We start from the raw sequence: 23,814 nt of genomic DNA, 5'->3' as shown, positions 1-23,814 counted from the left end.
AAATATACAAAAAGAACAATAGAATGATACATTTTCATACGATTTTTGAGATTTAACCCATTAGTTTGACAAAAAAAGAAAAAAAGATTTAACCCATTAAAGAGATGAGTTTAACCAAGTATTATGTTAATATAATAATTATAATTCTTATCATATAGTATGAGTTTAACCAAGTATTATGTTAATATCATAACTTCCATATTAAATTCGAATTTATTTTTGGTATGAAACATCAACATATTATCAAAAAATTATATACAATTTAAAAAAAAAACACATTCAAACTATAGAAATATAATTTATAAAAAACCGATTAAAAATATCTAAACGATACAAATTTAATGATAAAATGATACTTAACAAAAATCACACTTTATTTATCATATAAGCTGTAGTATTTTATGTGTATTCTTTAAATTCAGTTATTCTTATTGATGATATTTTCACCAGTAGAATTGTGGGTTATAAATTATATTAAATAATTTTTTTTTTCTGAAATCTTGTTATGAATACTTGCCAGAATGTAACTATTGCTTAACAATTTTTCTTTATAACATACATCATCTGGTAGAAGAGAGCGAACTGGACACGCACAAGTTAGACGATTAGTATTAGTGTTTTAACAAAATATATTAGTGATCTAATGATAATAAATTGTTAGGTCTAACGTATATTTCTACTGTTTTATAATTAATACAAAACATTTAGGCTCCAGTTTTACAAAAATATTTTCCTTAACTTGTATAACAAAAAAAACTAAATGTAAATATAAAACATTTTTTTTGGCTCCAATTATGAGAAAGAGCACACATTTAGGCTCCAGTTTTGAGAAAAATATTTTCCTTAACTTGTATAACAAAAAAAACAAAATGTAAATATAAAAAAAATTTTGGCAAACAAATGTAAATATAAATTATAACTACGTATTTCCTCTTTTTTACAACAATTAAAAAATATCATTTTAGGATTATTTGTATGTATTTTGAAGTTTCAATGTAAATTAGGTTCTTAATTTTCAACTTAATATCAATCATACTGAAAATATCAAAAATGTATTTGAATTTAGAAAGGATATAAAAAATTGATATATTTATCTGAATTGTTGTGGAAAAATATTAAGTAACCTATAGCTTTTTGTTATAATTTATTTGAATTGGTGTGAAAAATGTATTGTGAAGGAGATGGAGTATATCACTTTATTTATTAAGGGTTTGAATGGTGACTACGGTCAGGGCCGTCAAATCCGCCTGCGGATCAGTTTTATTTGCACACAAAAATAGTTCGCAGTTGGTCCGTAACGGTTTTCTTTCTGTATATTTTGGACCGCACCACTGCGAATTAAATTTGTAAATGGTAAATAAAAAGCGGTCTAAAGATGTGAATGATTGCAGCGGTTGAGGCGGACAATTCCATCTGCGGATTATACCACTTTTTATTTACTATTCATTATACGTAATCCACACTGGTGCGGTCTACAGAAAACAGAAACAAAACCGCAACGGTCCAACTGCGGACCGTTTTTCCTTACAAATAGATTTGGACTGCAGCGGTCCATTATTCACACTTAAAACAAAGCGGTCTGGTCCGCAGACAGATTTGTCTGCCCTGACCGTATTTACCATTCAAACCTGGGGACAAATCCATCGGCAGTCTGGAGTCTGGACCGCTCCGTTTTTAAGACGGACTACAGACCGCTGCGGACAAACTTTATTTGGGTGTGAATGGTTGCAGGGGTTGGGGCGAACAAATCCGTCAGCGGACTGGACTGCTTTTTATTTACCATTTAACAAATGTAGTTTGCAGTGGTGCGGTCCAAATAAAGCAGAGACAAGACTGCAGCGGACCAATTGCGCACCACTTTTGCATACATATAGAGTTGGTTTGCAGCGGTTTGTAGTCCGCCTTAAAAATGGAGCGGTCCAGACCGCAGATGGATTTGGCTGCCCTGACCGTAATTACCATTCAAACCCTTTGTATGCAAAAGCAGTCCGCAGTTTGTCTATTGCAGTATTGTCTCTGCTTTATTTAGAACGCACCATTGCGGACTATATTTACTGAATGGTAAATAAAAAGTAGTACAGTGTGCGGACGGATTTATCCGCCCCATCCTACAGCTTAATTAATTGAAAGAGTAATTATGTTTAGATGGACCGTCAATCGTACGGACATCTCACGTGCGATGCAAGAGTGCGTGCTCTGTGCGCATGTGGACCCATGTTATAACCTCAAAGATGAGCTGTATGATCGACACGTGTCCTATGTATAATTTTTTAATGTTTGCTAAGTTAGTAAATGAATTTCTAATATAAACAATGTTGGTTTAAGCAAGCAAATAAGTGAGGTCTGACGATAATTAGGTATCCTATTAATCAATTTGCCTCTGCATCCATTGGAACATCTAACAAAAGTACTTCTAAATGTTTTCTTGACATATTGTTTTGTCTTTAATTTATGTATACCCGTTTAACATTGTAACTGATATATCGATCGTTATATTATTTCCTTATTGATTTAGAATTAATCATAATTTATTTTACATAATTTGCGTTATATATAATATTGAAGATTAGATAGATCATAAATACCTAATTAATAAGGTTTCGTAGAATAAAACAATTAAACTATCTCAAGTTTATCTTAACCCCAAAATCAGTTGAAGAAGAGAATAAAATTGCGACATAGATTGGGGTATGCAAAAGATCCCACTATAAATGTCTATAAACCAAATGGTTACCACTTACCAAAAGAACAATAATTTCCATTCAACGTAAAAGGTGGTTTGTTATTGCTTTTTACCAAGGAATATCACATCTCATTCACAAAACTAAATGTTAAAAAAAAATATTCAGAGTGTAAAGAATAATAATGTTATACAATTAGATTAGCCATATTGTGTAGAACGTTATTATTAGCTCTGAAAATCTATCAATAATACAAGTTAATCATATCTAATTAGATATAGATCTTACTAGAAACTTCAGGATTGCTTGCTTCACTAAGATATCAAAAGGGAATCAGATTGTCAGAATATATATTAAGTACTTAGCAGCTATATTTTGACCTAGTAATTCAATTATAACGGAGTACAAATTCTATATATGCACGTTATAAACATCATATTGTTTATAATTAACGACCATTTTTTTTTGTTTTGTAGTTTCGCTTTGAATCTCATCTATAAATACCAAAAGTTGACAAAGCTGATCAAAGTTGAGATCAGATTTAGTACTGCAAAGTTTGGTAAGTGGTGTGTGGTCAGTGGTGTGAAGTCTCTTTTTTACTCAACGCAAAAGGGATACAAGTTGCTTAGTGAAACATATACACAGATTTGGAAAAAAAAGTATTATGAAAGCAAAGGCAAAGATACTGCGTTTTGGCGAAAACAGGTTTCTATATCAGAAGCGGAATCAAAATGTAATAATTATTATTAGGTCTGTTACAAAATAAAACAAGTTTGAGAGAGAGATATATACTGTAGATAGAAGGTAAGAAAAAAGCAAAAATAGGTGTCTTGAAAAAGATTCTGAATCTGCCTAACACCCAAAGCATCTTTCTTCCTTAGCATTGATCTCTTTCCCTTTGCTTTATCCCTTTTTCTTTGTGAGCATTGTGGAGTTGTTTTATATTCAGAACACTTTTTCTTCTATGTACTACCTCGAAGCTAGCTAGGCAAGTAGTTTATGATTTGTTTTGGTGAGCTAGCATTGCATAACAATTGAATTATAGTATAGGTCATGGTGATAGAAAATAGAATCAATATATATATATATATATATACATACAACAATTACAAAACCGTTGAAAAACAACTTCTGATTCTTTAGTTTTGTTGTTCTATTTTGCCGAAGAGTGTACATTTAGAAACAACATAATCACTGAATTTTTTCAGGGATTACCAATAAATTATAGAAATATTTATCTACGATATAGAAATTACATTGACAAATCCTTCTTTAACTGAAATTTGAGTATACGGCTAACTGAAATTACATATATATCTTTATATTATATGATCTGAATAGATTATGCCCATACAGAACTCATAACTTTTTTGGTCATATAAAGGGCAAAAAGAAACTCAGTGAATTGTGTAGTAAGCAGGTACGTTGAAATTAATAACATAAATTATTTGCTTTACAATTAATTGTGGGATCCCTCGATCGAACTGGAAAACGAAAAGCCGAAAGAAGTTTTGCCAAATTATTTTATCGGTGGGTTCTGGTGACTAGTCAATTTGCATGAATGGACACTTTATCAATGTTATATATTGAGTGATATATAAAAAAGAAGTATGGAAACATTCAACAATTTGGTATGCAGGTACCTATGGAAAATATTCTATTTTCAGTTAAATATGAGCAATTTCCACTTGTTGGATTAGGTACTTAATTAGTGAAAGTCAAATTAATAAACAAATTTGATGATAACAAGAAGAAATCCATATTAATTCTACATAGTTTAGTTTTAGAAAAACAAAATGTGTAAAATATATAAATAGAGGTGGTTTGTTCGTAATCCCTAATTCACTTAATGGAAACACACAGACACAGCTGCCTAATACTATCCGTTAAGCATCTCTTTCAAAGATGAGTGAGACCCTAAGGTTTTTCTTTTTCTTTTTGTCCCTCACTCGTAATTCTTAATATTTTTGTAAGTTAGACCCATATGCAATGTCTCGACTACATAAGGATATAATATATAAAGATATTAGCTATGTCACTTAAGTTAAGATCTATCATCTTAGGGATTCCAAATTTGTTTAGCTAAGACTAGATTACTCTACTAACATCAAAAGTTTGAAAAGAAAGCCATTTCTCGTTACTAATCAATGAAGGAGAAAGAGAAACTATAGGAAGACAATGAATCTTTGATGGTTGGCCAAGTAGGGTCGGACGAGATTAAAAGCAAACAACTGGGGTCAACTTCCTATTTTTAAAAAGCTAGCCTTTAAAAGCTGTATTATATCTTCTTTTTCTTATACAATGGGCATTTTCTTGAAGGTTTTTTTTTTTTTTTTGTTTGTTGTTGTTAAAATGTTCTTGAAGTTCATCTTCTTCTTGTTCGTCTGTTTTGTTTTTCCTTTTCAATTAACAGGTATCTTTCCTAATGTCTTATTTGCAAAATACTATTTTTACAAAATTTGTAGTCATTCTTAAAAGTTGGTTCTCTCTCTAGGAGCTTCTTTAACAAAATGTAAACATTTATATGTATAACTGACTGGTTTATCTTAAAAATTAAAATACCTATAATTTGTTGGTTGTCCTAGAAACAACAAAGAACATAACAACTGTTAATTTGTTGGTTGTCCTACAAAACACACACATACATTATCAAATTTGAACTTAGATTAGCATACGTCGAAGAAAAATTATTAGGTGACAAGTTCTAGTCATTAAAATAGTTATTGTAGTCTATTTGCTTTTTGTAACTCACTTAATAACCATATGTTGACAACTATTTATTTTATCTTCATTAATTACAAGTCGCTACAGTTTTTAATTCTCTAAAAAGAAAACCAGAAGATATTTTCAAACATATAGACACGATGCACATATATACAACGACGTTACGAGATTAGTTGATATATTTTACAGTTTGCATATTATATTGGCCATTCATTGTAAAGAAACACACACATACGTAAACATTTTCTTTATACATATCACATCAAAACTGATGTTGCAACTTAGGGGTCGAGATTTCTTGTCTACCTTTTTACGGTCCCGGACTTTTCCTTCGGTACTAAGGCAAAAATGGCACATGCATTCAAACATGCATTAGTGAGTTTAACCGGAACGTGTTTACCATTGAGAATTTATACTTACAGTAGTATAATTAGTATATTACTTGATCTCTTAAAACCTATACTTACAGAGTATTATAGTATCGATCGAACTTTAGTAACACACGAACTTTTGTAACTTAACTAGTCAGCTAATTAGCACAACAGTGTGAGAAAAACCAACTTCTTCAATCAGAGAAGTGACTATATTATTCCAGTTTTTTAGGTATGAATTCGAATTCTAAACGAAGTCATTGCGGCCGATTTGTAATGTCCGGATACTGATAAAAATTCAAGAATTTGCTGACTAAACAAATAAAATATAATAATTAGTATTGTATATGCGTACGCAGTGGCTTGGTAAATAACTTAAAAGAGATTATTACCATTTTAGTACATTATCCAAACTTAATTAGAAATATAATACATGTAATATTCATAATTAGAGAAATAGTTAAAGTCCCACTTATGAGATAAAATGTTTGAGAGATAAAATTGTGAGAGGGAAAGAGAAACGAATGTATGTGGAAGAGAGAATTAGGGAAAAATATATTTTTTTTTTATTTTGTCATTACACCCATCATATCTATTTATTCAAATATTTTGGTAATATGAATTTTAAAATAAATTAAGATATATAAAAATCTATATTTTTTTCTTTAAATTTGAAGATTTTATTTGATAATGTTAAAAATTTGTTCTTACAAATTTTGTATCCATACACATTATTAAGTGTACGGATGTTTGTACACATTAGTAAGTGTTTGTACACATTATTAAGTATACGGATGTATGTACACTTTATTAAATGTACAAATATTTGCACACCTTATTAAGTCTTATACAAAAGATATATATAATATATTTAAAAATTATTAAACAAAATACATATCAAATTATAAAGAAAAAAATGTAGATTTTTTTTTGTATTTGAAAAATTCCTAAAAAGATTATATTAACAACTATTTAAATAATTATCACAATTTTTCAATCCCACAAATGGATCCTACATAACTCTCCTATTTCACATACACACTCACACACAAACACTCTCTCACCTATTTTGCCAATTATAAATAGTGTTTGTACTAAAACACTAATTAAGTTTCCAAAATGTACTATAATACTAATATACCCAATAAAACCCATAACTTAAACATATATGCAAATGGAGGGGATATTCTTTTTGCTTAAGAAAAATGCTATAGAATATGTGTTAATTTTATCAAGAAAACACACACATATATATATATATATATATGTGAATTTTAGAAGGATTCTCTTTAAACCAAGCCAAAGAATACCTAAACGATAAACATAATAATAATAATAATAATAATAAAAGAATCTTGGAACAAGTTCCAGACACTAGCATCGACATGCATGATCTATCAAATCTTGGATATCAAAAAACCAGATTCGAAAAACACACGCATATGCACTCATATATACTACATATAGTAATATGCCTATTTAGAGCGCAATATACAATTATACAATTGTGTAACATATTGGTGTCTCATAAACTTGAGCATATGACCTTTCTGAATTCGTCGTCTCAGTTGTTATTACTTAAAAATTCTTGTCTCGTACGTATTTGTAGAAGACAAAGAAAAAACACAACAACCTAATCGACGCGTATTTAATTTTGATTATTTTTGGAAGGAGATCACTTATTTAATAGCACAAAAATTAGTCAAAAAGACGACGGGTACGTGATTTCAGGTTCATGCACTCCTATATATAAAGATATACTACTACTAATTTTTGTGCACTCCTGAGACTGTTGGTGAAGTGCAGGTATATATATATATATATAAATATATATATATATATATATATATTATATCCATTGGAGTATTAGTTAGCTAGGTGTTCTAGCTAGTTGTGTGAATAGCGATAAAAATGATCATTAAGGACCAGAAAGTTTTTAACTGTACATGTATTGTATTTTGATAACTTTTTAGTCCAAGAATATGGATTCATATCCACAAAAGTTCTTAATTGAGATAAAAGGAAACCATTTCATGATCATATTTACATTTATCAATGTGAGTGTCAGTTCGAGAATTTGAGTGATGAACCAAATAAAACCAAGTGTCTGTACAAACTAATCAGTAATCAGTAACATATTTGGTACTAAACGCTCTATGTAAATTTTTTTTTTTTTTTAAACCGATGTAAAGTTTTAAAATTGGAAAGAAAATGAAAAATACGTAAAGTGGTAAAAGGAAAGAAGAAAGAATGAAATAGTGGTAGGGTTAAGTCGGGAGCGAATGCTAAAGTCTTGAGAGTGAGTGAACGAGGCTTAGAGCAGCCGACATCGAATCTTTTTAAAAGTCGCAAAAAATATCAGAAACACCTTATCATATATATAGCTCATATACATATACGTGCATCTGATTATCTTTCTTATTTTTTAAATATATATGAATCTTATACTACGATATATATATATATATATATTTCAATTTAGCTTTTTCTTCAAACGAAAAGAACTTGAAGGTTCCTCTTGAGATACATCTCGAACCATCAATTTTATAATAATAGATTATTATATGTTTATTTGGAGAAATCCACATAAGACAAATAAAATTATACATATAGAGTCGGAAGTGTAAACCGTGTAATTAAGTTCGGTTAATACCCAAAATATCACTCTTTTAAAAACAACAATAAATCAAAATATGCTGTATGCTCTTTCTATTCGAATATGCTGTTCAGTGATTATATTTTTGACCAGTTCAGACGTTTGTGAATGCTCCATCTTTTGCCCGTATTAAGGTCAACGCTTTGACTTATTACTGTAGTTGCTTTTTGAAATGTTGGGCTTCTCCTTTAAAGCCCATTGTTTTCTTAATTGTGTCCAATAAAACCGGTTTGATTTTGATCGGTTGATCCGTTAACTTTTGTTTTTGTTGTGTTTTGTGGTGGTTGTTAATTAATTAAATCAAAAGTTAAAAATACTCGTTAGATACTTAGATGCTAGAAAAACCATGGGTAATTATTGGCCCCTAATTATACGCCTAATTTTGTTTTGGACCAACATAATTTGTAATTATGTATCATGCAATAGAAAATAAACCCCAGAGAATCTTAGCCTTCTGTTTGTTTGTTTGTTTTTCCTCCAGAATCGTAGCACTCTCATGTTTCAATGATCAAGCAATAATGCATATCCATACAAGTAAAAATACAAATGAGAATTAAGGAAAAATAAATACATATCCAAACATTGAGGAAGAAGGGGTGTTGGGGTGAGGATATTTTTGGGGCTGAGAAATTGGATAACGAAGGAACGCTCGTGAAGCCATTAACCTATCAATTTTTTCGTTGGACCGATAAGGTATTTGGCAATGTCAAAGGGCCCATCATTGACATTGACCTCTTAGCTTACAAATTTGTACTAGTTTCAATTTCAACTTGCTTATTTCACTTTCCTTGATTCAGACTTGCATTTTGCGCTAATTGGCCAAATCAAATTACTCAGAATTTGTTAATTGATATTCTTTTTATATCATGTGCACATTTCTTTTTTTTTGTTTTAAAATAAACTATATTATTTTTTGGTTTAGACTTTAGATATAAATGTAAATACTCTATTTTTAGTTAAGTATATCAGAAATATATAATTTTAGTTATACCTTATCCAAAACCATCTCTGAGGGATACAAAGGGCGCAGGTACACGTGGCATCCATCTAGGCGAATAATATTTCGTCTGCCGTCAAGTGATGACGTGTCGAGCTTTTACGTTGTTTTGTTCTCACGTCATCACGTTTAGATTATTTGAATTCCCTTTTTTAACCCTTTCCCATTTCGGTTTCCTAATTACAATATTAGAATAGGTTCAACTGGCTCACCAAAAATTTAAAAAAAAAAAAAAAAAAAAAAAACAGGAATAGGTGAATGAGTTATTCCGTACCAATTTTATATGCCTTATGATTTTATTATTATTAATCTATTATAAGTTGTTGGTACATCTCTTGCTCAAATTAGACGTAAATGAAATTGACGGTGTCCTAATTGTATAACAATGACCAAGGCACAAATATCATGTGTTTTTGTTTGGTCAAATAATAATTAAAGATTTTTTACACATCGATGCCTTCCTTAACCAGAAATGTCAAAGCATACATACTGTATCATTATTTTTTCCCTTAATTATTTTAAAAATCTATATGAGATTGTCATTTTACATTTACTAAATAGTACTTCCCATATTCCTAATAAATTGATTTTTTGCCAATTTCACATATATCAAGAAAAAGTTATATTTTTATTTATAAATTAATTTATAATTACTTTTAGATAGAAAGAAAAAAATATAAACTTTAGATAGCATGCCATATGGAAAAAATTATAATAAAAAATTATTTTAATCTTTTTTAATTTACAATATCAATTTTTTAAGAATAAGAAAAAATCTTAAAACAATTAGCTTATGAAAGACAGAGATTTTTTACAATTGACATGGACTAAACATAAAAAAAAAATTACCAGATTATATTTGTAATCAAAAATTGAGTAGTATAAAATGAAATAGGTAGGATGTTTTTGGTTTGGTAAACATCGCTAAATTTATTTAAAAGTTGGTCCATAAATAAAATACAAAAAGGTTAGGCAAAATGAAACAAATTTTTTGGTGAAAGGGGTAAAATCGACAATTAATGGAAAAACTGAGTCGATAAAGGTAACGGAGATTCTCTCACTCCTTTGATCTCTCAACTCCTCTCAAGTGAAGAATCATCTCTCTCTCTCTCTCTCTCTCTCTCTCTCTCTCTCTCTCTCTCTCTCTCTCTCTATCTATCTTCTTCCGATTGATCCTCTCTTCTCTATTTGGCTTCTTCGGAACTCTTCGATCCTCTTCTTGATTGAATCGATCTGATCAGAGTCGTCACCAATCTCTCGTGCGAGTGTTTATTACCATCCACGATCATCTGATCTTATCCGTTTCCACTTGTAAGTGATTCAAAAAAAACTATTTATGATCTTCTTATTTATTGATCATCAATAGGTGTTTTTTTTTTGGGGATGTCTATGGTTAGATTCGATGAATATGTTAAACTCCTTCCATTGTATAGAGATCATTGATTGATTTGACTTTTTCGTTTTGGTAGTTTGTTTTGGAATCTATTGTTTGGTTGTATGGATCAATGATCTGAAATTTTAATTCCAGTTTTTTAGAATTTTTAGATTAGAGATATGGTAATGTTATTGATACTCAAAATTTCTTGTGTTTGATGATTGTGTATTGAAGGAAGGAAGGAAGATGAGGTCGCTTCAAGCACCAGTTGTATGCCCTGCGATTCGTCCAAGACAAGTTGGTGGTGCATGTGCTTCACTTGTCAACTACACTGGTTTGAAACCTAGAAGCCAATTCTGGGGTAATCATCGGAACAAAGGTGTCAAGTCTCATCAGGTTACCACAACAACAATCACTCTTAGATTCTGCAACAGGAGTACTATTAAGTGTGTTTTCAGCTCTCACTCTGATGGTACTGGAAGCACCGCTGAGAATTTTAATGAACACGATGAAGATTATGTTAAATCTAGTGTTATGGAAGCTGGTAAGCTAGTTCGTGGGATTATTTTCTTTGTCTGGTTTGATTGAATTTGAGTTCCACCTTTTTATATAACTTTGGGTTTTTTTTTTTTTTTTGAATGTTTTAGTTGAAGTAAGGAGTGGATCAGATGGTTTCATGGTTAAGATGAGGGATGGTAGGCAACTACGATGTGTTCATAACAATCCTCAAGGAGGTCATTTACCAGATTATGCTCCACACCCTGCTATTGTTTTGAAAATGGAAGATGGAACTGGTCTTCTCCTTCCCATTATCGTCTGTACGTGTAGTAGCGTAGTTTTGATGTTCTCAAAAGTGTTGATATTTATCTCACTCTCAGAATGTTTTCAGTTTCTTATTTCGTTTTGTTTTATTGCAGTGGAGATGCCAAGTGTATTACTCATGGCAGCAATGACCAATGTCCAAATTGTATGCTTTTATCGCACCTTGTCTTCTTTTTTTTTTTTCTTTCCCTGGATCAGTAAAGAGTGATTGAAGAGAGGTTTTATGGTTTTTTACTTGTTGCAGGCAAGACCTACCATGTATCAAGTGGTGAAGGAAATGGTGGACAAAATGGGTTACGAAGTATGTCATATGGTTTCAGTTTGTCCTCATTTATGTATTTTCCTCTTCTCGTGAACATATTTTTTCATGAAAATGTCACAACTTTTCTACAGGTTAGACTTGTTAGAGTCACCAAAAGAGTTCACGAGGCGTACTTTGCCCAGTTGTACCTTTCAAAGGTTTGTAACTGGTTTCCTTAATACAACTTCCTTCAAGTCTAAGGAACTCAGTTGTCTTGTTTCCTCTACTAATTAAGGCTGCTTTTTTGGGACTGTACATTGCAGGTGGGTAATGCCTCGGACTGTATCAGCTTCGACCTTCGGCCTTCAGATGCAATTAATATAGCAGTTAGATGCAAGGTAAGACATTACTATGTTTATTTTATTATTTGCCATCTGAGCTAAATATAAATACGTCTTCATTGATATATCGTGTTGATCCATCTATAGGTACCTATCCAAGTGAACAAGTACCTTGCATATAGTGATGGAATGAGAGTCATTGAGTCAGGAAAGCTATCAACACTGGCACCTGCTTCAGATGGTTTACTATTTATTGAACAAGACCGGTAAATCTTCAGACATCTACTAAAGATGCATAAAAGATCAATCTAACCTGATCACATCTTTTTGCTGTGGATTTTAGTGTCACAACTCGCAACTTAAAACTCCGTTTCAACTTTGTGCAGACCAAATGGTCAAGCTTGTCTTGATACGAAAGAGTTTAATATTTTGAGCAACATGATGCAAGCTGTTGATGAAGAGCGATATGATGAAGCCGGTAAGCTTATTGTCTCCATGTCCACAATGTACATTCATGGTTTCAAATAGTGTTATACTGGTCTGATTGGTGGCTGTAGCACAGCATCGAGTCGAATCTGATTTATGTATCAGCAAATAGTGTTATACTGATCAATTACATTGTTGGTTCTATGATTTACAGCTGAGTGGAGAGACAAGCTTGGCAAGTTTCGGGCCAAACGTAACCTGAAGAAATACACATAAGAGAGGTAAGGAGAAATAAACGAAAATTCATACTGAATGACCAAAATATTGTTTCTCGAATCTTATGTTTTTCTCCTTGTGGCAGTTCGATCAACAGTTATTGGCTGTGTACATAACAAGAAGAAAGTCATTGGTCGGAATCAAAGTGGAGGAAGGAAGAAGCCTGAAGTGTCGCCTCTGTATGATGGGAGATGGAAGATGGAAGAATGCTTCTGCACTTTACCCATTTCCCAAAAAGAAAAGAAAAATGTATAATGTATGTAGTGTGATGTGTACATATTACTTGTTAATCTATGCAAATTAAGCTCGCTCTAATTAATCAGAAGTCTACTCTTGTGTTCGGCGTTGTTTGTTTTCGTGCTTCTTTCTTCTTTTTAGTTTTTATTTTTCTTCTCAATTTATAATATAATATATTATTTTGTTGCTACTTGCGGTTGCATCAATCTTATAAGCAAGTTAGTATTATTAGTTTATTTATGTTAATGGATTTAGTTTGAGTGACACATGGTTAACAAAAGTTTGGAAGAAAAAGACAATTTAGATGACATTGCCGACATATCTGCAGTGTCTGTTTTGTTTGTTAGTCAATGTCTCTACAACATATCTTGATATATTTTCTTACATCAGAACTCACTCAATGTTTTATTATTGATATTTTCAAGTAAAATACCTATATCGAAGACATGTATTTTTCCCCAAAACCATTTTAACAATATGCGTGGTAATAAATTGGTTTTGGTTGAGCTAAATTGTGTAAAAAACTAGTTCTTAATCTATTGACTTTTAGGTGAATCGATAATGATGGGAATTCACATTATGGTACTATTGAAATAGCTTTTGCTATGCGTTTCTTTTGTTTTAGGTTTATTTTTGTTTAAATTTTTAAATAAAATTCAACAAATTGTCAATAAATTAAATAGAAAAAAAACGAAAATCCATATCCATACAAATAAAATATCTCGCAACATACGTTTCATAGGACAAATTAGTGTGACAAGCACTTGTCAAAACTCAAAAGTGGGCACCCAAAATATAGAAAAAGTATATTTATAATCAATTAATAATCAATGTTTTATTGAAAAAGCAAAAAATAATAGAACAAAAATATAAGAAATAAAGGAATTTTTTAATTTTAAATATGAAATATTCAAAACAGAAAATCATGTATTATCACAGATGAAAAGTGGTTTTCAATAGTACATAAATAACTCATATATGAACAAACTCCAAAAAATTTATAGCAAAGTTATGTAATATTAGACATCAAATTTTCAACCAGCTTAGTAAATTTTAAAGACGACTAAACTTATACAATTTTAGATTTTGAATATGTTTAGGTCGTTAGGTGGCCTACTATGTATCATAGAGTAAACAATTCTCTCATTATAATACATTTCAGAATAGTTTATTGTTAACGAATTTATATAACTAACAAAAAAAATTATAACGGTAACTGGCGCGTACGGGAAATCATCTAATTAAATTTTTTTTTGAAAAAGAGAAATAGTTAATTAGGATTTAAACTAATATAGAACAAAGCAAAGATTATGTTTTTAAAAGTGTTTAAAGAATGGAAAATAAAAAAAAAATCACCGACGGTGTTAGCGTCTACCGTTGGTGTTTTCCGGCTAACAACAACAATTAATGTATCTCTCTCTAAGTCTAACGCAAAGTTTACATAAAATAAAATAAAAGAAGACTAAAAAATTATGAGGTTATAAAAACCCCATCATCATCATCACTTTACTTGTCCCTCTTTACGTCTCTTTCAATTTCTCTCCTCTGAAGAAGAAGAATCGCTTCTCTCTCTTGGGAGGAGGCTGCCCGATTACGAATCCGCCCGTTCTCGTGGAGATCCCCTGATTCCCTCATGTCAGGCTCTCTTGATCGACTCGCGAGGCCTTGTGAGTTTAATTGATTTATTCACCCCCTTTCTCCGATCATCGTGGTTAAGATATATAGGTTTTGGATTGAGGATTTTAGGGAATTGAGTTTGAGAAACTGTAATTTGGGTTGAGAATTTTGGGGATTTTTGTTGTTTAATTGAGATTTTATTGTTGTTGTGATTTTTTTGTTTTGCAGGTTTTGAAGGGTGTTCGAGCAACGATGAGAGAAGAGAACGGAGGTCAGATTTCGAAGTATCTGAGGATGAGAAGAAAACAAGAATCGGGAATTTCAATTTCAAGAAGAAAGCAGCGAAAGCTTCGAGCAAACTCAGACACTCGCTGAAGAAGAAAAGTAGCAGCAGGAGGAGAAGCGGCGATCGTAATTTCTCTCTCACCATTGAAGACATTCACGACGTCGAGGAGCTGCGTGCTGTTGACGAGTTCCGTCATTTGCTCGTCTCTGAGAATTTGCTTCCTCCTACTCTTGATGATTATCACATTATGTTGAGGTCTGCTTTTTATTCCCCTCTCTCTCACGATTGACGAATTGTTGTTGATGATGATGATGATGATGATAATGATGATTCTTTTGTTCACTGTTAGATTCTTGAAAGCTAGGAAGTTTGATATTGGGAAAACTAAGTTAATGTGGAGTAATATGATTCAATGGAGGAAAGATTTTGGCACAGACACAATTTTCGAGGTTAATTATATGTTTTTTTTTATTATAATCTGAATATGCGTGTCAATATTCATGTGATGAGAGTTTGATTTTGTGTCAAATAGGATTTTGAGTTTGAAGAGTTAGATGAGGTTCTGAAATACTACCCTCATGGTTATCATGGTGTTGACAAAGAAGGAAGACCTGTTTACATTGAAAGATTAGGACAAGTTAATCCAATTATGCTCATGCAAGTCACTACAGTTGAAAGATTCATTAGGTATCATGTTCGGGAGTTTGAGAAAACTATCAACATTAAGCTTCCAGCTTGCTGCATTGCTGCTAAGAGACACATTGACTCTAGCACAACTATTCTAGACGTCCAAGGCGTGGTTAGTAAAAGGACTGGATTCTTTTAATTTTCCCTAGTGTATTCGTTTGTTTGATGTCCGGCATCTTATTAAAATTCAACTATGTTTTGCAGGGATTCAAGAACTTTTCTAAGCCTGCGAGGGATCTCATAATCCAGCTGCAAAAGATTGACAATGATAACTACCCTGAGGTATGGGCTGGTTGCTATTGATTTTGTAACCAAATGTGTGTTTTCTTTCATATTAGTTTAATAAAAGATAATGTGAGGTAACATTTCATATATATTGCTATATGCAGACACTTCATCGTATGTTCATCATCAATGGTGGTTCTGGTTTTAAGCTAGTTTGGGCCACAGTGAAACAATTTCTTGATCCAAAAACAGTCACGAAGATTCATGTAAATTTACCCTTTTTATGCATATCCATCCACATTTCCACTAGTTATCTTAAAGATTATCTTTAATCGTATCAACTATTGTCGATGTGTTGTTGAAATAGGTTATTGGTAACAAGTACCAAAGCAAATTACTTGAGATGATTGATGCAAGGTAGAGACTTTTCAGTCCTCTTGTTTGGTTGACATGAGTCCAAAATATGATTTAACTTCCTAACCATATTCGGAACTTTTTCAGCCAGCTGCCAGATTTTCTTGGTGGCACTTGCACCTGTGCCGATCGAGGTGGTTGTATGAGATCTGATAAAGGTCCGTGGAATGATCCAGAGATATTAAAGGTAAAATTCGATTTACCACAGCCTATTCTTTACTGTATTTTAGTTAAAGAGATTTACACAAATAGAATAATGTTACCTAACTGATCTCCCCGCCTGTAGATGGTTCAAAGTGGTGGACCGCTCTGCAGACATAATTCAGCTCTAAACAGTTTTTCTCGTATGTCTTCGAGCGAGAAGCCATCTTTTTCTGGGGTAAAGGTCTTCTGGACTTAGACGGGAAACTTGTTTTTGATAATATGCATCTGACAGTAACACTAATGATCCTTTTGTCATAGATAAAAATGAGTGACACCTCCACAGCGGAATCAGGGTCTGAAGTGGAAGAGATGGCTTCTCCAAAAGTAAATAGAGGGATTCGTATTCCCAAGCTGACTCCTGTTTGTGAAGATGTAAGCGTTTTATTGTACGGAAGTGAAAATCACAGTATGCAGTTCAGATTACTTTAATTATTACCTGACCTTACTTTCAGATTAGGGCCAATAGTAAAGCAAATCCTACTGATTCATCAGAGTATGATTCACCAATGGTAGACAAAGTTGTGGATGTTGCTTGGATGGCCCATGAAAAGCCAAAGGCCTCAGAAGGTAAAAGAGTGGAAGCTAAATACTATGATATGTAAATCAGAAATCAGATGAATGCAAAAAAGTTTCAATGTAATGGAATATGTTGGTGCAGGTTCAGACGGTACTCCCGGTTTGGGCAAAACAGGATTGGTTAGTCATATCTGGATGTGGCTAACCGCGTTCCTTGTAAACTTGCTTACGCTTATCACAGCTGTGGCTGTGCCACAGAGTAAAAGACACATCCAGTCTGCAACTTCAGTTCATGAAACAATCGCTAGAGAGTCTCTTCCTCCTTCACCGGCTGTTGCGACTATCACGGAGAGAAATGTGTTTTCTTCTGTTGTTAATAGACTAGGAGATCTTGAGAAACAGGTTGAAACACTGCACTCGAAGCGACATGAGATGCCTCCTGAGAAAGAGGAGTTGCTTAACACAGCTGTTTATCGTGTGGATGCACTTGAGGCAGAGCTCATCGCTACCAAAAAGGTATTATACTGAATTCCATTTTTCTTTCATTGATTGATATATAAAGGAACTGTCTTTGTATATGAATATTAACTTCATACTGTCCAATGATTCAGGCTTTGCATGAGGCTTTAGTGAGACAAGATGATCTTTTGGCGTACATAGACCGAGAAGAAGATGAGAAGTATCACAAGAAAAAGAAGGTGTGCTGGTGAAGAGAGGAGCTTGGGGTTTGGTTATATACGAAATTACGAGAAGTGGTGATACGACTCTGCATTCTGAGTAGGTTGGTAATTTCGTATACACCACCAATCCCTATATAGAAGAGAACAATGTTTATATCCGAATTTAGGTCTCCTAAGCAAAGATTTGATTACTTTTGGGGGAAAATCAGAAAACTGTTTTTTTTTTTTTTTTTTGTGTTGATATTCAAAGTACATTTTTATTTATTATATCAGTGACTATTTTCTCTCACTTCCGTCTCTGCATTGCTTCCGTCGCTATGATCATAATTTTCTCCATTTTTTTTTTGTCCTATATGTTTACGAGTCATTATGAAAAATGTCTTTGTTTATAATCTAAGACATTGATGATTACAATTTATAAAGCAAAGAAATATTGTATTTCCGTATTTCAGCTTCATTGTGGTGGACGTGCCTAGTAAAAAGCATAATAAACCATCAAAGATGAAAAATTGAAAATAAAAGCTAGCGAATTCAGAAAAATAAAACCACCAGCATCATCTAATTTTAAAATTAACTACCAAACTCATTTTTGAGTTTTTACTTTGTTGCCCCTATCTAACTCTTAAGTCAGCTTTTTAGACTACCACGACACACAGAGCCATAGGCCATAGCCATCGCTACTGGCAGTAGTAGCAAGCAACGAGGCCATGTCTAGATCCAAGTCCTCGAACTTGATTATTGAACGACGTCGTTTTCAAGAATAAGGCTTCTCTTCGTCTCCATTATGAAGCTCTCTACCTTTAAACGAAACTCTTCACTGCTCAGCCTCTCCATCTCCACCTCTGTCGCCGATTCCGTTCTCCGGTACTCTGTCACCGCCCCTGATTTCTTTTTCTTCGCCTCCGATTTCGTCCTCCTATAAATTCCCGTCGTCGTAACCGCCTTCTCCTCACTAGCCTCATCCGCGGAAACCTCCGGGAAATACGCCGGAACGATTTGCTTGATCGATTCATCGTAGTCCACCACATCCGCCGGAACGATTTGCTTGATCGATTCATCGTAGTCCACCACATTCGCCGGAACGATCTCCTTCTTCGTCGTAACCGCCTCTTCAACCTCCGCCGCCGGAACGATTTGCTTGTTCGAATCAACATCGACTTCCACCACTTTCTCGTCGGGGGCGGTTACGGTAACGGTGGAGAAAGAAGACGTGTATTGATCGTAGAGATCTGGTTCGTTACTACTACTACTACTCTTCTCGTCGTTGCTCTCGCCGGAGAGAAGGAAGATCAAAACGACGATTAGGTTAGCGAAGACGAAGGCGACAGTACGATCGTTTATCAAAGCCGATCCGGTCCGGTAAATCAAACCGCCGACGGTTTGTAACAAAACCGCCACAGTCGGGAACCATAAGTAACAGAGAGAAGCTACGGCGGCTAAACGTAGAAAGTTACGGAAGCTTCGACGGTTGTTGTATCTCCTCATCGCTTCCGCTTTCTCCGCCTCCACGCCATGGTACTCAAACTGCTTCATCTTTTTTTTTTTTTTTAACTCACTCTGTTTTATTTTTTTGTCTTTTCCGTGAAATTGAAACAGAGACCGAGAAAATGCTTTGATCTCTGATGAATATTAATAGTATAGGTTTGAGAAAGTAAATTACGATTATTATTCTGGGAAAATGAAAGGGGAAACTAAACGATACAGTGATATTTTCCGGGAAAATTGAAACGGGAAAGTGAAGCGATTGTTTTAGGAAGAGAGGAGATACACTACTGACACACTCTGATACGAAGTCATAATAATACCATCGCAGCCGCAGCACTGGTCTTTTTATATACTTTAATATATCCTCAATGACTCTTTTTGCATTTTTCCCTTCATTTTTATATTGTTTTGTTTTTACCTAATTATGTTTTTTTTTTTTTTGAAAAAACCTAATTATATTTATTGTGGACACCCAACCAATAATGGTAGAGCACAATATAGAGTAATTGTTCTTTTTGGTTTTTCTTTAGTAGTATATTAAAATTTAGAAAAGAACCTAGAGAATACTTTTTAATCTTCAAACAATGTTTTGTTTTGTCTCCCTGTCTATGAAAATAAAACAATGATTAGCTTGTGTTTACTAGTAATTGCCATAACTAATTTAATTATTGCTATCGACACAATATTTTCACTATAGAAACTTGTACGAAGATAAATGTTAATAGTTCACTTTTATGCTATCGTTCGTATATACTGTATATATTTCAACTTACTATAAAATTAGTGATGGGATCTATAACGAAATATTCGAGTGGACATTTTTGAGAAATTTAAATAATATTGGTAATTGATTACATGGACAAAATAAGGACTTCATCTTTGAAGAAGACACGTGAAAGTCACGCGCCGACGCCGTCAAAGTAAAAAGAAGAACATAACTTATCCACAACACATTTACGAGGTTCATGGATCCCGAACAAAAGAAAAGAATCGGAGAGAAGACAATGGTCGAGAACCACGTGAGATCACAAGATAAGTCACGTGCAACGAAGAAACGAGAACTTCTTACGCATATGCAAATATTTGTATATTAATAATGATTATAAAACAGAGGGGGAGCTAGTAGTGTTGTTTATTGCAGACAAAGGCTGATTTGACATATCAACAGAGCCGAACGCTGTCTCCTAACAAACAAACGAATGCATTATTTCGACAAATTAACGCAACCAACAATTTGTATTGTGTGTCCAAGCATAATTAATAGTTTTTTATTAGATACGGTTAGACATATCGTTTCAGTAACCCGAACACAGTATCTTTCATCATTCTTATGCTAGGAAACAGCAGAACATTAGTTTATTCATCAAACCCTTCTTTTTGTATGTGTATCTACCAGTTTTGAGCTTTAAGATATTTACGTCTCCGGATCACACAGCATTCTCATTTAAAAAGGATCTACAACTTCAACCAAAAGAATTACTAATTACACAGTGTTTTTGTATACGAACATCATAGTTTAGTACTTGGTTTGGATTGATACCACATTGTTGTTTGACGTGAGCCACCTCCATTTTTGTTCAGTATTTCATGTGTGTCACTTAAAATTATTGACTCGGTCTCAGTTTGATTTAGTCTCACTTTTCCCTATAACGATGTAAGTACATCCCTTACCCAACTGCTCAGATCAGACACTGTATAAAGATCCCAATCTGTTTGGCTCTCACAGTTTTGATTTTACCACGTCCAAACGCTAAAATTTCGAAACTATGACCACATTTTAAAGTAGTCTCCCCAAAATATAATTTTTTTTACAAAAGAACGCAATTTTATGGTGAGGTTGATTGGGCCATTTCTTCCATTCACACAGTTCTTAATATAACCGATTGAAAGCCCACATGTGCTTTTCTTTCAAACTTGAATGAACACTTTGGTCGCACAGATACAGTATTAGGCATGACCACAGAAGCCGCACCCCTCAAAAGAGTTGTGCAAATCGTCAAGTGCCAATATATGACTTTTATGTTCTCAAGCAAACCTTATTCCTAACCTACGGAATGGCCATAGTCCAAGGCTTTTGCTCTGCTTACTATTAGTAAGGCACTGCGTCACAGACTCACAGTTCATGTTCTGCCTGATTGATAACTTCAGCAGACAGTTGCATAGACTATGACCCATGTTCAACAAGCTGTAAATCTAATTAAAAAACGATCTCAAGCAACTAAATCAACACAACACTTGCACACTAAGAACGATTTGACACTAGATGGAGATTATCACAAGCTGTGGCAAACGCCTCATCCTTTCTTTTATTCGCAAGAACACAAGAATCAAAGGATCATTGCTATGTTTCTCTAGCCATCTAAAACTAAAGTCAAACTCTAACAATGTTCACAAGCTAAAAAAGCTTTATTCTTCAGCTGTCCACTATAGTATATGTAACACTGCTCTGAGATCACTAAAGTTCCAAAATTCGTCCTCAATCTTAATGAAATCAAATAGATTTCAAACAAAACATAAATCAAATTGCACTCAGAAGAGCATTAACATAAACAATTTTAACAGCCTAAGCAAAGTATCCAATTTTCAATTGAAAACAAACAACAATAAAGTTTTTTAACCAAGAGAAAACAAAAGTCTAGTCTCATCATTTCTTCTTGCCTTTGCCAGGACCTTTACCTTTCTTGGTAGGCATAACAATCTCTCCTTTAAGCACAGGAATCTCCATAATCTCGGAAAGCCCAGCGAACCTCTTACGAAACTTCTCGACTTGATCAGCATCAACCATCAAAGCCGAGCGGTTCCCAAGGTAAAAAGGATGGTTACCTGACCAAACATCAACCACATACTCTTTCTTGGTTCCTCCAGTTGTCATCACCAGCTCTCCGTTACAGTAAACCTTGGCGTCTTCGTGGAACTCTGGATGCAAATCTTTCTTACGACATGTTATTTGAAGCACCGACGTGTTGCTGCTGCTTCTCGCCGATTGTTTCCCTCTTCCTTTCGCGCCGCCAACCAATGCCGCCATAGCCGGCTTATTTTGAAAAAAAACCCCAAAAAATAATAAATTTAGTGATTTTGGGGGAAGGAAGACGAAGAAGCATGAAGATCAATAATGGAGCTTTACCTTTCTCAATTCCATAGAAGGAACACATGGATTGATCTGCAGAAACGAGTTCGGGAGTGAAACCGCCATTTTCGCCTTCAGAGCTTACCTTACTCTTTTCCTGGTGTAGAAACGACTAAAGTTAACGATGATGGATAAGAGAAAGAAGGAGGATGATGAAATTTCAAGGATTTACGTTTATGCCCCTGAATACCTTAATGTTATTAAGGGTATTATCGTAACTTACAGAATTCGTCGTCGATCTAACGCTTCCTTCCTCTTTTTCCTTAGAGAAGCAAAATCATCATATATATACACTCAGTTGAAGGTTTATAGCAGGCAGCGAGAATGAGAAAGGAACTGTGCAGAAACTTTCAGCGTGGCAGGTTAAATTCCCTTTTCATCTTCTTCTTCTTCATCTGTTCTAGGGTGTTCTGACTCAGTTTGGTGCTTGTGTGTTGTTGTTTAATTAGAGTTTTCGATTGAAGAAATTTAGGTTTCTTGTTGTGTATTCTGGGGATTTAATTTGAAAACAATCTAATTTTGCGCGACGGAAGTAATGTGTATAAACGATGTTTCTTGACTTTGATCCCTACTAGTGGCGGAATTGTTAGATACCTAATTTTTTGGATTCCCATTGTTGTCGTTGGGTGTTGTTATTGCAGTTGTAGGTTTGGGGAAAACTGTAGATTTCTTCATCCACAACAGGCTAAACCAAATAATCCCTTTGGCTTTGGTTCACAACAACAGCCACAACAGCAGCAGCAACAAAAGAGTTCTAACCCTTTTGGATTTGGTGTACAAAGTGGTGGTGCTTCCAGCAGACCAAATCAGTTCCAGGTTTTTTCCTCTTTTAAGATGCAATTACCGTTCTTATTTTGGATGAGAAAAAATGGTGCCTTTTCTTGCTGTTGAATGAATGGTGTGATACTGATATGATGTTTTGCTTTTTTGCAAACTCAGCCTTTTGAGAATACATGGTCACGGACGGGTTCTACACCTAATGCTGCTGCTGGTGCTTCTGCGCAGCAGACTGGTGGTAAACAGACGCAGTCTGCTGACCATAAGTGAGTATATCTGTTTCCATATGCTTCTTCTTTATATATATCATACACTTTTGCCGTTTGTTTCTTTTGGAAGTTTACTGTTTTTTCTATTGGTTTCTATGCAAAAAAGATGCACGGATCCTGCTGCGTGTAAGCGGGTTATGCAAGACGATTTTAAGAATGAGAGACCCATGTGGAAACTCACATGCTACGGCCACTGGAAATAGTATGTACAGTATTGCTTGCTTCATTTTGTTCACCATCCTTGATCTTTATCCATTCTTTATAACGTGTCTGATCTTTTCTCTCTTCTCTTTTTGGTTTGTTTCTTCTAGTTTTCCATGTGACGTTACTGGTGATATCAGCTATGAAGAGCTACGCGCATTGGCATACGACGAAGCTAA

The 23,814-nt window shown here is 33.7% G+C and overlaps 5 protein-coding genes across 6 annotated transcripts in view; 3 read left to right on the top strand and 2 right to left on the bottom strand.

Annotated features, from left to right (window-relative positions):
* LOC104751411 (bifunctional nuclease 1) lies at positions 10,515-13,259 on the top strand. 2 transcript variants are annotated; one of them, XM_010473343.2, is made up of 11 exons: positions 10,515-10,740; positions 11,039-11,348; positions 11,452-11,622; positions 11,722-11,771; positions 11,871-11,927; positions 12,020-12,085; positions 12,191-12,265; positions 12,356-12,474; positions 12,595-12,686; positions 12,849-12,915; positions 12,996-13,259. In XM_010473343.2, the coding sequence occupies exons 2-10, from the start codon at positions 11,051-11,053 to the stop codon at positions 12,908-12,910; spliced, it is 990 nt and encodes a 329-aa protein (XP_010471645.1). In that variant the 5' UTR covers positions 10,515-10,740; positions 11,039-11,050; the 3' UTR covers positions 12,911-12,915; positions 12,996-13,259. The 2 variants fall into 2 exon arrangements, with proteins under 2 accessions (XP_010471645.1, XP_019094165.1); XM_019238620.1 differs by having other exon boundaries at positions 10,552-10,740; positions 11,043-11,348.
* On the top strand, positions 14,641-18,103 carry LOC104702278 (phosphatidylinositol/phosphatidylcholine transfer protein SFH5). The gene is made up of 13 exons (XM_010473341.2): positions 14,641-14,814; positions 14,993-15,305; positions 15,400-15,499; positions 15,583-15,849; positions 15,942-16,019; positions 16,127-16,228; positions 16,330-16,379; positions 16,464-16,563; positions 16,663-16,755; positions 16,839-16,952; positions 17,033-17,147; positions 17,239-17,612; positions 17,708-18,103. The coding sequence occupies exons 1-13, from the start codon at positions 14,781-14,783 to the stop codon at positions 17,804-17,806; spliced, it is 1,839 nt and encodes a 612-aa protein (XP_010471643.1). The 5' UTR covers positions 14,641-14,780; the 3' UTR covers positions 17,807-18,103.
* LOC104751410 lies at positions 17,993-19,734 on the bottom strand. Its single transcript, XM_010473342.2, has one exon. The coding sequence runs from the start codon at positions 19,307-19,309 to the stop codon at positions 18,512-18,514; it is 798 nt and encodes a 265-aa protein (XP_010471644.1). The 5' UTR covers positions 19,310-19,734; the 3' UTR covers positions 17,993-18,511.
* Positions 21,744-22,527, bottom strand: LOC104751407 (50S ribosomal protein L31, chloroplastic). The gene is made up of 2 exons (XM_010473340.2): positions 22,386-22,527; positions 21,744-22,292 (listed from the first exon to the last, which is right to left on the bottom strand). Exons 1-2 carry the CDS (start codon positions 22,452-22,454, stop codon positions 21,906-21,908), a joined length of 456 nt encoding a protein of 151 aa, XP_010471642.1. The 5' UTR covers positions 22,455-22,527; the 3' UTR covers positions 21,744-21,905.
* Positions 22,604-23,814, top strand: part of LOC109129533 (zinc finger CCCH domain-containing protein 16-like) — a 1,383-nt gene continuing 172 nt past the window's right edge. The window contains exons 1-5 of the mRNA XM_019237809.1: positions 22,604-22,750; positions 23,030-23,204; positions 23,328-23,431; positions 23,541-23,636; positions 23,746-23,809. Of these exons, the coding sequence (XP_019093354.1) occupies positions 22,713-22,750; positions 23,030-23,204; positions 23,328-23,431; positions 23,541-23,636; positions 23,746-23,809 (477 nt within the window). The 5' untranslated portion in view covers positions 22,604-22,712. The remainder of the gene's footprint in view (positions 22,751-23,029; positions 23,205-23,327; positions 23,432-23,540; positions 23,637-23,745; positions 23,810-23,814) is intronic.

This window comes from Camelina sativa, chromosome 16 (assembly GCF_000633955.1).
Source record: "Camelina sativa cultivar DH55 chromosome 16, Cs, whole genome shotgun sequence".
Classification (NCBI taxonomy): Eukaryota; Viridiplantae; Streptophyta; class Magnoliopsida; order Brassicales; family Brassicaceae; genus Camelina; species Camelina sativa.
The sequence above is the reverse complement of the archived record's forward strand: the minus strand, read 5'-3'. Positions and strand labels throughout refer to the sequence as shown.

Coding starts and splice junctions, on each gene's coding strand:
- LOC104751407 (XM_010473340.2), bottom strand. CDS start 22,454: ATGGCGGTTTCACTCCCGAACTCGTTTCTGCAGATCAATCCATGTGTT. Junction 22,293..22,385: donor CTTCTATGGAATTGAGAAAG/GTAAAGCTCCAT, acceptor TTTCAAAATAAG/CCGGCTATGGCGGCATTGGT.
- LOC104751411 (XM_010473343.2), top strand. CDS start 11,051: ATGAGGTCGCTTCAAGCACCAGTTGTATGCCCTGCGATTCGTCCAAGA. Junction 11,623..11,721: donor TCTCCTTCCCATTATCGTCT/GTACGTGTAGTA, acceptor GTTTTATTGCAG/TGGAGATGCCAAGTGTATTA. Junction 11,928..12,019: donor TGGACAAAATGGGTTACGAA/GTATGTCATATG, acceptor ACTTTTCTACAG/GTTAGACTTGTTAGAGTCAC.
- LOC104702278 (XM_010473341.2), top strand. CDS start 14,781: ATGTCAGGCTCTCTTGATCGACTCGCGAGGCCTT. Junction 15,500..15,582: donor GCACAGACACAATTTTCGAG/GTTAATTATATG, acceptor TGTGTCAAATAG/GATTTTGAGTTTGAAGAGTT. Junction 15,850..15,941: donor TTCTAGACGTCCAAGGCGTG/GTTAGTAAAAGG, acceptor TATGTTTTGCAG/GGATTCAAGAACTTTTCTAA.
- LOC104751410 (XM_010473342.2), bottom strand. CDS start 19,309: ATGAAGCAGTTTGAGTACCATGGCGTGGAGGCGGAGAAAGCGGAAGCG.